Consider the following 13298-nt stretch of genomic DNA (forward strand, 5'->3'; position numbering starts at 1 on the left):
GAGGCCTTGCCAGTGTGGCTCAGAGGTTGAACATCTACCTATGAACCAGGAGATCATGGTTCGCTTTCTGGTCAGGACACATGCCTGGGCCCCCAGTAGGGGTCATGTAGGAGGCAGCCGATCAATGATTCTCTCTCATCATTGATGTTTCTGTCTCCCTCTCCCTTCCTCTCTGAAATAAATTAAAACAAACAAACAAACAAAAACCCCACAAAACAAAAACAAAAAACACTCAGGCAGGGACCTACTAGTAAGACTTTTTCTCTTGAAGGAGGTAACATACTTGGTGATTAGAAGTATAGGCTCTGGAGACAGACTACTTGGGTTCAAATCCTGGTTCTATCACCTGCTGTTATGGGAGCTTGGGCAAGTTATATAAGCTCTCTTGCCTCAGTTTCCCCATAAGTAAAGGTGTTCAAGACATAGTAACTACTCCATAAATGTTTTTATTGCTTTGAACATAAATACACTGGCATTTCTAAGAGGGAAACCAGAAAAGAAAGAAACTCTTACAATTCTTTAATACCAGAGACCTTCAGGCCACAGACTCCTGGATTTTTGTTTCTTGGAGGTGAAGACAACCAGTAACCAAAAAACCAAAGACCATAAAAATGGGCTTACAAAGTCCAGGTTTGTTGGCCTGAGAACTGCAAAGCTGCAGAATTCTTGGCAGAGCTCCAACCCTCTTCAAGGGAGGGCCTGCACAATTTGTATGTGCCCTCCTCAACTATGTCACCTTCAAGCTTCCTTATGTTTCTCTCACACCTGGCAGCTTCCCTCCCTGAAACTATCCTGGTCCAAGGACAAAGGCCAACTAACTCCTCAATTTGTATTGCAGAAAATTCAAACTTTTTCCTGGTTCAAAGCTCTGGGCCCCTTATAGGCACACACCTAAAACACAGCCAATGTCTGCAGCACTAATTGAACTCACCCTACATCCTGGTGCAGATTATCAGCTCCACACCTGAAGCATGCCTCCCTCACCTTCTTACTCACATATTCACAAAGGAAATAGTTTTATAAGATTATAAGTCCTCTTATTGCCACAGTGTAACGTACCCTTACATGTACATAGTGCCTTTTTTCTGACAATTCACACCAGTATTGTTAGACCAGTACCATTTGCCCAAAGCACTATTGACACACTTCTGCTTAAATACATTAATGTCCTCATCTAAAGTAGATTGTTTGCAAGAAAAAAATGTTCATGTGACAAGGTATGTGTAGACCCATATGGCTAATTCCACTAACAAATAGTGTGTTGCCCTAGCCCAGTGGTTGGCAAACTGCGGTTCGCGAACCACATGCGGCTCGCAAACCACATGCGGCTCGCAAGCCGTGGTTTGCCGCTCTGTTGACTAATGAGTTTGCCGACCACTGCCTTAGGGAAAAACACGTAAAAAACATTTTAATAATGTACTAGTGTCTTTAACCTGAAGTCAAAACTTCTGGGTAAGGGTAATGCCTTACCGGTTTGACTCAGTGGATAGAGTGTTGGCCTGCAGGCCAAAGGGTCCTGGGTTCGATTCTGGTCAAGGGTATGTACCTTGGTTGCAGGCTCTTCCCAGGCCTGGGCTCTGGTCAGGGCTTGTGCAGGAGGCAACCAATCGATGTGTTTCTCTCACATCGATGTTTCTCTCTGTCTTTCTCTCTCTCTTCGACTCTCCCTAAAAATCAATGGGAAACTATCCTCAGATGAGGATTAACAAAAATAAAAAATAAAAAATAGGGTGTGTTTTTGAGCTCATTGGTAGCTTTTCTCTCCTCTTTTTCTTCTTAAAATTTTAATGGTGCCTCACTTGGCCTGGACTTGTCATTCTTATGACGCTTATGTGCCAGAAACTTCAATTTCTGTAAACTAAGGGGCATAGTAAAGGGAGTGGTTGGAGATTCATTTTATAATTCATCAAAGTATGTCTAACACTTTGGGTTTTTTTAAACAAAACTAGAGGCCTGGTGCACAAAATTCATGCAAGGGGCTCGGCCCTCGCAGCCCCAGCTGCCTTGGCCGGCCCTCACAGCCCCTTGCAGCCCTGGCTTTGTCCAGACAGTTGTTCTGCTGTTTGGTCTAATTAGCATATTAGCTCTTTATTATATAGAACTAGAGGCCCGGTGCACGAAATTTGTGCACTGGGGAGGGTGTCCCTCAGCCCAGCTTGCACCCTCTCTAATATGGGACCCCTCGGGGGATGTCCAACTGCAGGATTAGGCCCGATTCCTGTGGAATCGGGCCTAATCCTGCAGTTGGACATCCCTCTCACAATCCGGGACCGCTGGCTCCTAACCGCTCACCTACCTGCCTGATTGCCCCCTAACTGCTTCTTGCTGACCTGATTGCCCCCAAATACCCTCCCCTGCTGGCCTGATCACCCCCAAGGCTTTTATTAGTATAGATATGACCCTGCACAGAAAATTTTACTAACCCTGCTTTACAATAAGGGCTTGACGATTGAATCATTAGGACCAGACACCAAGATTTCCTTTCTTTGAATAGTGGAGGGAATACTTATCTTGTCTTTAAGTTGCCCGGAAATTAAAATGAGATAATGACTTAGAAAAGTATAAAAGCACCATATAAAGTCAACTGTCTTTTTAATGAAGTGGCAAAATGAAAAACACTTTTTATTCTCCCCTTCCTTCCTTTACAGCTTTTATTTAAACTTTGAAATTTATAAAAATTTCACTCCAATTTTCATTTCTTTACATTCAACATTATTTTGTATTGGTTTCAGGTTTTATATTAGTTACAGAATAGTGGTTAGACAATCATATACTTTACAAAGTGTTCCCCGATATTTCTAGTACCCACCTGGCATCATACCATCATTACAACACTACTGACTATATTCCCTATTTAAGTGACAATGGGTTCAGTCTTTCTTTTGTGTTTCTTGTCCTTCCTTTTCTTTCTCACTTCTTCCCTCATTTTCTTTATATAGTATCTCAAGTGGCCATCAAAGCTCAGTGAAGGCACTGGGACACGCTTCATCCATTTTACAGACCAGGAAACTGAGGCCAATTCCAGTTGGCTGTGGAACTTGACTCAGCACACAGGAAGCCCTCAGAGCCATGCTCTTTGTGCTTCCTACGGGGCAGCGGCCCAGCAAACAGAACAAACCTTCCAGTCAGGCTTCCCAGCCTCTTTCTCAAGCACCTCTTCATTGCGGATGCTCCACATTCTTTCCTCTTTCAGGTTTTATATTAGTTACAGAATAGTGGTTAGACAATCATATACTTTACAAAGGGTGGTCGGCCCGGCCATGCCCCCCCAGGGTGGCGATCGCCCCCGGGACCCCCGGAACTAAGAGGATTGGGCGCTGCCATCTTGGTCTTCTCAACGGCCGGATAGGCCACCCGGAGTCCTGCCCTCAGCCTCTCGCAGGCCCAATCATGGGCATAGCGGAGGTGCGGTCAGTTTGCATGTTTCTCTATTATAAGGTAGGATATGCACACAGCATATTATCATATAGACATACAACAGGGGTAAGGTGTTTCTCTTACAATATCATGCCTAACAGCCAGCCAGGGCCATTGAACATACTAGAGGCTAATGAATATGAAAGGGCTTTGTGACAACTAAAGCAAACCCCAAACAGTTCCCATCATCATACCTTTAAGTTCATCTTCCAGAGGAGGTCAGTGGAACTGAACTAACTTCTGTCTTTCCTGACATTTATCAGTCTTCCCCACCCCCCAGGATAAACCAAGGCTTGATGTTTACTAGGTAATACCTTTCTCTCTTGATGTTCCCCAAATCATGAGAGACCACTGGGGCAAGAATGACTATCTTCATTTTATTTTTATTTTTATTAATTCTCACCCAAGGATATTTTCCATTGGTTTTTAGACAGTGGAGGGGAGGGGGAGAGACAGAAAGAAAGAAATATCAATGTGAGAGAAATACATCAACTGGTCACCTCCTGCATGCACCCCCAGGGCCGGGGATCGAGCCTGCAACCAAGGTATGTGCCCTTGATTGGAATTGAACCCAGGACATTCAGTCTGTGCTCTATCTACTGAGCCAAATCGGCTAGGGCAACTATCTTCACTTTAAAAAGGAGTGACAAGGTAAAGTGACTTGTCTAAGGTCATATATAGCTAGAAGTGGCAGAACTGGAATTGAAATCCAGTGCAATTTTTGGACAAATTCAGGGAATGCAACTTCACTCAGCAAAGAACAGACTCAGAAAACTAGTTGTTCAAATAAGTGATATAATCAGGAATAGTAAAGCAGTTTCAAGCAGAGTTTAGAAAAATTTAAGGATGACAGATCCAGAAATAGTTATCAAAGGCACTCCAGTATAGGAGGACATCCCTCCACTAGAAGGAGTCCTGCCCCCAGCCTCTCACAGGCCCAATCATGGGCATAGCGGAGGTGCGGTCAATTTGCATGTTTCACCTTGGTCCTTCACCAACTTAAAGCAAGGCTTCTTGATGAATGGAACCTCCAGCAAATGTCTTTATGGAAAACTTGTTGGTAGCAGTGATATAAAGACAGAGGCAGAGCAAAGGTAGGAACCTCCAGGTGGAGAATGAAGTCTGGACATGCAGGAAAAGGCACTTGGACCAAGATCTATTGACCTCTTTCACTACTAACTAACAGAACCAGATGCCTGCCTCACCTGTAGGCTCTGGCTAATTTTGCATTTCTAAAATGTGTGGTGTTCGCATCCCTGCCGATGAGCTACTATTCCCATAAGTACATATGTGTGTATGCAGGACTGTGTGTGCATATTCATCCAACAAAAATTTATTGAGTGCCTTTTGAGAACCAGGCATTTTGCTAGGTGTTGGGGACATGGGGGGAAACAGACAGACATGCCACTGCATTCATAGAGGTCACTATCTAGTGTAATCAAGCAAACAACTAAATAAAATAACTGGAAATATGTGCTGTGTGGGAAAGAAATATGGTGCTGTGATAAAGAATACTGGCAGGGGGTGATGATGGAGGTGGAAATCTACCAGATACTGTTCAGGAAAAGCTGCCTCTCTGCTCCATTCCACTCTCCAGGGCCCTTCCTCCTTCTCAGCACCCCACCTGCCAGTCCCACTCTGGCCTTTCCAGGTGACATTTATCTCCTGTCCCCATTTGGCGCTGTTCACAGTTCTTTCCTGTCCTTTCCTGTCTTCCTTCTACAGATCTCCTGGAATGAGGGGGTTGACTTGTGGTGGCACGAACTCATACACGAGGCAGAGGATGTGTGTGAGCCTGAGTGGTGTGATGCCGAGGACCCGCTCTTCATCCTGTATACCAGTGGCTCCACAGGCAAACCCAAGGCAAGTGTGTGTGTGTGTGTGTGTGTGTGTGTGTGTGTGTGTGTGTGTGTGATGTAATGACACAAATTTTACTCTACGACCCTGAGTTTCAGAAATGTCACATTACTTTTTAAGAATATATTTTTATTGATTTCAGAGAGGAAGGGAGAGGGAGAGAGAGATAGAAACAGCAATGATGAGAGAGAATCATTGATTGGCTGCCTCCTGCGTGCCCCACACTGGGAATTAAGCCCACAACCTGGGCATGTACCCTGACCAAGAATCGAACTGTGACCTCCTCGTTCATAGGTCAATGCTCAACCACTGAGCCACGCCGGCAGGCTCACATTATCTTTTCTAAATCAAATTAAGACACTAAATTGTGAGGCCTAGGGTGAGATAATTCGAGTGGGGGCTTTCATAATGCCAAGAAGAGGAGAAAAGGATCAGTCCATGTGATTTATATTGATGTTTCTTGCCCATGCCTACATGGTTTGGTTGAAGGAGAGATACCTTGTCTACTCAAGGTCACAGGTGGGCACAGGGATCCCTCTTGGGCTCCTAGACTACAGCTCTTAGAGCACAGTAAGAGCCAAAAAAAAAAAAAAACTTCAGAAAACTCTGTTCCATTGACTTGAAAGATATGTTACTCTGCCTTCCACCTATCCCATCCCTAAATTCTTTTCTCCACATTCTTTGGAATATCCCTTAATGGGCCTTTAGAAACACAGTTTTGGCCTCTCTTTCCTAGGGATGGGATATTGATGGAGTAAGAGAATAATATTGTCTCTTCCCCACCCTTTCTACTTTCATTTTGTCAATGGGTAAATAGAGTGTGTGTGTACAAATGCACAACAGAGACACTATAGTGTACTCAAAGTGTTCATGTGTCAGAGTGATGTGGGTAGCTCAGAAATACCATCTTAGGATGTGGGTGTGAATGATGGACTGAATGTACATGTGTGTGAGGTGTGATATGGGAACATGGAGAAAAGGGGATGGAAGAGATGGATGTGAAAGGGGTGCTGGCAGAGCCAAAATCTTTGAGGAGGATATTCCTCTAGCTCTGCCCAGCCTATATTTGGTGGTCAGTGGGGGTGAACCCAAGCCCCATCCTGAGCCCTATTCTCCCCACAGGGTGTGGTACACACAGTTGGAGGCTACATGCTCTATGTGGCCACAACCTTCAAGTACGTGTTTGACTTCCATGCAGAGGATGTGTTCTGGTGCACAGCAGACATTGGCTGGATCACTGGCCATTCCTATGTCACCTACGGACCAATGGCCAACGGTGCCACCAGTGTTTTGGTGAGAGGGGAGCTGGGACCCATGGCTACTTGGCCTACTTAGGGGTGGACAAGATGATCCTGGGTAACTGCCTCCAATGGCTACTTGTTCTAGAGGAAGTAGGACTTACACAGCTCTTACTCAGTTCTGTGGGGATCATGAATCATAAGTGGGAAGTTCTCTTGGCTTATCTGATAAAGGAGTGAAGGCACGGGTTTGTCAGAAAGGGCAAACTACTGAGACTGAGGGTATGGTAGCGGGGTGGGGGGACTATTGGGAAGGATCAGGAATGACCATTCTTCACTGGGGTTAGTTTGAGGGGATCCCCACATACCCGGACGTGAGCCGCATGTGGAGTATTGTGGACAAGTACAAGGTGACCAAGTTTTACACAGCACCTACAGCTATCCGCCTGCTCATGAAGTTTGGAGATAAGCCTGTCACCAAGTGAGACCCCTCCCCAGCTGCTGCCCCATGGGTGTCCCTCAGAGTTGGGTACTGGCCTTTGTGCACAGTCTTTTCCTTGCCACTGTTCCAGCTCTCTGATCTGGAATGGGGGTTCGGGGGGGGTGGGGAGGGCAGAAGAACATGGGCATGTCTTCCTGATTCCCAGTGGTACTTGGAACCTAATTCTCTCCCCACTTCCCTGCCCAAGGCATAGCCGGGCATCCTTACAGGTATTAGGCACAGTAGGAGAACCCATTAACCCTGAGGCCTGGTTGTGGTACTACCAGGTAGTAGGTGCCCAACGCTGCCCTATTGTGGACACCTTCTGGCAGACAGAGACAGTGAGTAAAGGGTCCAGAAGGTTGGGGCTCAGGGATAATATGGGAAGACTTACTCAAACCCCTGATCTCTGACTTCTACAGGGTGGCCATATGCTGACCCCCCTCCCTGGTGCAACACCCATGAAGCCTGGTTCTGCTGTGAGTGAGGCTCCTTTGCTGGTCCTGGGCTAGACAGGGGTAGAATCTTGGGGCATTTGGCCTAGGTAGAGGGTGGAGGACTGGACTGAGATGTGTGATGAATTTGGGGCTCTGCCTATCCTCAGGAGAGGTAGAGTTGAGTCACATTTGCTTCATTTCTTTCCTTGGGTGCTGTCTCCTGTTTGCTTCCAGACCTTTCCATTCTTTGGTGTAGCTCCTGCAATCCTGAATGAGTCTGGGGAAGAATTGGAAGGTGAAGCGGAAGGCTATCTGGTGAGGCCCTGGCCCTTTGTGGTCTCTGAGGAGGAGTTGGGGGAAAGGGTCCACCAAGGGGTATCTTACTTTGCTTCAAGTTTAGAACCTAATCTCTCCTGGTAGCTGTTGTAATTAAAGTTCCATGCTTGAAGGTTTATCCTTTGTAGAGACCCTGCAGGGAATCATTCTGGATACTTTGCCTGCCTCTCTGCCATTTGGCCCATGAGACTCTTAAGGGCTCTGTTCAAAGATTCCTAATGGTGCCTTTTTGGGCCTGGAAGACTTAATACCAACTTTTCCTTTAATAAACAATTCTAATGTGAAAGGAGGCTTCATAACATAATGGGAAATCATATAGGCTCCAAAATCAACCTGCCTGGGTTCAAATCCTGGCTCTGCCTCTTATGACCTCAGATAAGTTGCCTAACCCTCTGAACCTAAATTTTCTCATTTGTAAAACAGGATTCTCCTAGTACCATTGTCTTCTATAATTGCTGGACTGATTAAATTAGATAATCCATGTGAAGAGTTTAGCACAGAAACTATAACAGTCAGTGCTAGATAAACTTTAGCTGTTGTGATTTTGTATTAGTACTTATATCATCAGCCCTGACTCTCTATCCCACTTCACTTTTATTAAGAACATGGTAGTAACAAGGGCAGCACTTGAATCCAGGCTTTCTGCCTCTTAGCCATCATCTCATCCATCATCCATCTGCTGCCACAGGATGTTATTGATTGGGGCAATAATTTACTCATATGTAGGTCCACATTTTTATATCACTGTTTTCATTTGCGTCAAACTGAACCTGCTTTCCTGAGGGATTACCCAAAAGGACATCAAATTTATTAAGTGCTTATTATAAATGGAACATTGTGCTAAGCATCTTCTACCTATCAATTTAATCTTCAGATTATTTTCTCTGATTTACAGATGAGGATCCTGAAGCTCAGATAGGTAGTTACTTACCCAAGGTCACACAGCTAGTAAGTGGCATAGTTGGGATTCCAAGCCTGGATTGTCTATCTCTAAAGCCTGTACTTTGTCATATATCTTGGGAATGGCATTCAGGCCATTTCTCCTTAGATTTGGCAAAGCTTTGTCTTTCAGTGAGAGAGTGTAACAGATGTGATCACTGTGCCTTCCTCTCCCCCCAGGTATTCAAGCAGCCCTGGCCAGGGATCATGCGCACCGTCTATGGGGATCATGAACGCTTTGAGACCACCTACTTTAAGAAGTTCCCTGGGTACTACGTGACAGGAGATGGTGAGCCTTGGCTTTTCCCTACCTCTTCCTATCAAGACACGTATTTTTCCCTTTCATTTTCAGGAAGAATTGGCAAAGGGTGAAGAAACAGAGGGAGAGAGAAATGTGTCCCATGTGTCAGTGTCTAATATTGAGGCAGAGCTACAGAGCCTGTAAGAGCTGGGATGAGTACTGCAGGATGGGTCTCAGCGTGGTGCCATCTGAGATTTGATGTATGAGGAAAGATTCTTGTCATTGCTCCTGGTGGAGAGAGATGGGGCATGTGGCAGTATTACAATGTCATGTGTGTCCCAATATCTGGAGGCTGTGTTTGCCCATGAGTCCATCCACCATTTCATTCACCCACAAATATTTATTAAGCATTTACTATGTCCAGGCACTGATCTAAGGACAGGGGATATTACCATGAATATGGTAGGCAAGTTCTCTGGTCTCATGGGGCTTACTTCCTATTAAAGGGATACAGATAGTAAACTTAACAAGTAAGCTTATTTTAGTGATAAGTGTTATGAAGGAATAATGGGATAGAGTGTCTGCTGGCATAGTCACCTATGGGGAGCCAGGCATGGGAAATCTGGAGTAAGTGCAAGTGTTCTGTGCAGACACACACTTGAAATATCTGAGGAACAGACTGAAGCTTGTGTGGCCAGAGTGTAGTGAGCAAAGAGAAGAACGTTATATGTAGTTGGAGCGGTAGGTAATATAGGGCTTTGTGGGCCATGGTGAGGAGTTTGATTTTATCCCATGTACAGTGGGAGACTGTTAGGGGTTTTGAGCAGAGAAGTGATGAGGACTGATTTACTGTTTAGAAAATAATTGTCTAATTTATGGAGAATAAACTTTGGGCAGGTATACTAGTTATCTATTGTTGTAGAGCAAATTACCCCAAACTTGGCAGCTTAAAACAACAAATAGCCCTGGCCAGTTTATTTCAGTGGTTAAAGTGTTGGCCTGCACACCAAAGGTTTTGGGTTTGATTCCTGGTCAAGGGCATGTTCCTGGGTTGGAGGTTCCATTCCCAGCCCAGTCTGGGCACATAGGGGAGGCAACCCATCGATGTGTCTTTTTCACATCAATGTTTTTGTCTCCTCACCCCCCTTTCTGAAGAATTGGTGGAGAGAATATCCCCAGGTGAGGATCAAAAACAAATAAACAAACCCCAAACAAATATTATATTATCTCATAAAATTTCAGAGGATCAGCAACACAGTGGCTTAGCTGGCGGTTCTTGTTCAAAGTCTCATGGGTTACAGTCAAGCTGTTGTTCTGAATGTCTGGAGGACCCACTTCCAAGCTCACTCATCTGGCTGTTGGTGTGAACCCTCAGTTCCTTGCCACTGGCCTCTCTATAAGCCACTCATGACATGGCAGCTGGTTTCCCCCAGAGCAAATAATCTGAGAGAACACAACCAAGATAGAAGCCACAGTGTCTTCTATAATCTAATCACAGAAATGACATCCCATCACTTCTGCCAAATTATATTGACCACACAGACTAACCCTAGTACAATGAGAAAGGACTACACAGGGGTATGAATACCAGGAGGTGGAGATCAGTGTGATCACTTTGGAGCCTGGCTGCCACAGTAGGCAAGAGAAGCAGGAAGACTTGCTAGGAAGCTAGTGCAGTGGGTGTGGTGGTTTGGGAATGTGGATCATATATCCCCCTGTGGGTATTTATTACATTGTGGACTTCTCTTCCCAGGTTGCCGGCGAGACCAGGATGGCTATTATTGGATCACTGGCAGGATTGATGACATGCTGAATGTATCTGGTGAGGGCCAGGGACCATTTTCCTTTCTCATTAGCCCTGATCTCTCAGCAAGTCCCAGTTAAAGCCTTTTGAGAACCAGGATGTCCTTTGGCCAAACCATGTTTGGAGTGAAGCATTCAGTTCTGGGCCCAGGTTTTGGAGGAAGAGTGAAAACACGTAATGTGTCTAGAGGAGGGGAACTGGAATGGTAGGGCAACTGAAACATGCCAGGTGAGGAATGAATGAAGGGCTTTTCCCATTTGACCAGACCAGGTCTGTCTGTCGGCACAGATGGAGCAGGGGTAGGGGTAGGGGTAGTGGCCGGGATCTCTCTCATGACATTTCCTTTCCCTTGACAAGGGCACCTGCTGAGCACGGCAGAGGTGGAGTCAGCACTTGTGGAACATAAGGCTATCGCAGAAGCAGCCGTGGTCAGCCACCCTCATCCTGTGAAGGGCGAATGCCTCTACTGCTTTGTCACCCTGTGTGATGGCTATACCTTCAGCTCCACTCTCACCGAGGAGCTCAAGAAGCAGAGTGAGGAGCCTACCTGGGCAGACACTGTGGGGTTTGTCCTGATGCCGTTATCACAGCAGGTTGTTGAGGAAGGCTGGAGTAAGCTGCTCCCCAAACCACAAACAGGTCCCAGGGGCTGACTGCCCTCTTTCCATTCAGTCTCCACTAAGATAATGGCCGGCATTTATAGAATTCTTTCTCTGTACCATCACTGTGCTAAGTGCTTTAAATGCATATAATCACCCCCAAAATTGATCCAATTGTTACCCTCATTATAAAGATGAAGAAATGGAGGCTCAAAGAAGCTGGATCACTTGCCCAGGGCCACACTGCTAGAAAAGTGGGATTTCAACTCTAGCAAGCTGATTCTAGAGCCTGACGGTGGATTAAGATAAATGAGATATTAAAGAGATAATGTGCTAAAAAGAGACCAACAGGCAGAGAGCCTGAGAATGACTCTGTGCGCAGGGCTTGAAGAGGAACTAAGTGGGGAACAAAGCTATCTTTACTTTGGTTTTGGGGAGCCTGGCTAATGGTACTGAAGAAATGCCTAATGATTTGTTGTTACAGTTAGAGAAAAGATTGGCCCCATTGCCACACCGGATTACATCCAGAATGCACCCAGCTTGCCTAAAACCCGCTCAGGTATGTTCAGAGGCTGGAGGGACTTGGATTGGGATTGAGGTTGACTGAGGCCCAATCGTGGTGGAATGTGTGGATGGAAGCCTTTGGCAGGGTTGGAATGGGTCATTGTAGTCACCAGATAACCAGAAGCCTGTGGTCCCCCAGGGAAAATCATGAGGCGGGTGCTTCGGAAGATCGCTCAGAATGACCATGACCTGGGAGACACATCTACTGTGGCTGACCCATCTGTCATCAGCCAGCTCTTCAGCCACCGCTGCTTGACCATCCAGTGAACAAGACTGCCCTTTATCACGGACTCCCCCCTGCTTGGCTTTCCAAAGTTTTGCCCACCCTCCCTGCCCCCATCCAGGAGTGCTAAGGGTCAGGGCTGACCCACACGGAGGACCAGCTTTACCCCTGGGTGGAGGCAACTTTCTGTATTGCCAGGAAGATAAGACAGGACCCAGGTCAGTATCAGGCTGCAATGCTTGCAAAGAGCTCTTGGAGCCCAGAATAGGGACATGAAGGTCATGTCCCCAAACCAAATTGAGTGTTCGGAGGGCAGGTGAAGGCCTAGACTGAAGAAGCAGATAGGCAGCTCTATAATCCTGTCAACTCTCAGGAAGCACCAGTACCTACCTTGGGCATGCACCTACCCTTACAAACACCCGTTTATGAGACCTGGAATAATTATTACTTTTAAAAACACTTTGCTTCTTCTGCTCTGGGTCTTTGTGCCAGATGGCAGTGCTTGCCTGCCCATTTGCTCCAGGGGCTGTGCAAGCAGGCTGTTTCCAGATGGTTTCCAGATCATTTGCTTCTTTGCAAGAGTAAATGTGTTTTGTCCCTAGGGCCAGAGGAACTTGTCTTCCTTGCCCTCTGTTCCCACCCTCATCTGAACACAGCTGTGCCCATGACAGACACTCTCAAATGAAACTCTTTTCTTGCCTTTGTTCTGCTCAAGCCCTGTGGTTGTTGGAATAAAGTCTGTGACCTCAAGAAGGTTGTGACTTGTTTTCTTAGGTATCTTATAGTCTGTATACTTGCTAGCTGCTCTGATCTGCATGAGATGTTAAGGGGAGTGACTTTTCCCAGGAATACCCCAATATTCTTCTAAATATTGGTTTGGGCAAACTAGGCAGGTCTAAAACTTTTGGTTTGGGCAAACTAGGCAGGTCTACATTCATAGGCCCTTTGACAAATTACTGAGCTAAGCAGGAAAACAAATGAAGCCAGTTCATAACTGTGATGTCCCATCATAGTTGCCCTCCCTCCAGCTCCTGCTAGGGCCCCTCTCTTCTCCCTATGATCCCTTGAGAGCACTAGTGAGTGACTAAAGATTGGAACTTCAAGGCCCTATTCATAGGGTCTACAGCTAGGGTGACTCTAGAGTCAAGTCACCTCCCCTGCT

General features: G+C 46.0%; 1 protein-coding gene across 2 annotated transcripts in view; it reads left to right on the forward strand.

Moving 5' to 3' along the window:
* ACSS2 (acyl-CoA synthetase short chain family member 2) overlaps nucleotides 1-12889 on the forward strand; it is a 64114-nt gene extending 51225 nt beyond the window's left edge. For both annotated transcript variants that reach the window (XM_008149703.2, XM_054724169.1), the window contains 11 exons: nucleotides 5143-5280; nucleotides 6397-6567; nucleotides 6860-6993; nucleotides 7202-7334; nucleotides 7416-7472; nucleotides 7665-7745; nucleotides 8886-8994; nucleotides 10700-10768; nucleotides 11108-11284; nucleotides 11834-11908; nucleotides 12053-12889. In XM_008149703.2, the coding sequence (XP_008147925.2) occupies nucleotides 5143-5280; nucleotides 6397-6567; nucleotides 6860-6993; nucleotides 7202-7334; nucleotides 7416-7472; nucleotides 7665-7745; nucleotides 8886-8994; nucleotides 10700-10768; nucleotides 11108-11284; nucleotides 11834-11908; nucleotides 12053-12180 (1272 nt within the window). In that variant the 3' untranslated portion in view covers nucleotides 12181-12889. The remainder of the gene's footprint in view (nucleotides 1-5142; nucleotides 5281-6396; nucleotides 6568-6859; nucleotides 6994-7201; nucleotides 7335-7415; nucleotides 7473-7664; nucleotides 7746-8885; nucleotides 8995-10699; nucleotides 10769-11107; nucleotides 11285-11833; nucleotides 11909-12052) is intronic.
* The last annotated feature ends 409 nt before the right edge of the window (nucleotides 12890-13298 follow it).

The sequence above is a fragment of the Eptesicus fuscus genome, chromosome 12 (assembly GCF_027574615.1).
Source record: "Eptesicus fuscus isolate TK198812 chromosome 12, DD_ASM_mEF_20220401, whole genome shotgun sequence".
Taxonomy (NCBI): Eukaryota; Metazoa; Chordata; class Mammalia; order Chiroptera; family Vespertilionidae; genus Eptesicus; species Eptesicus fuscus.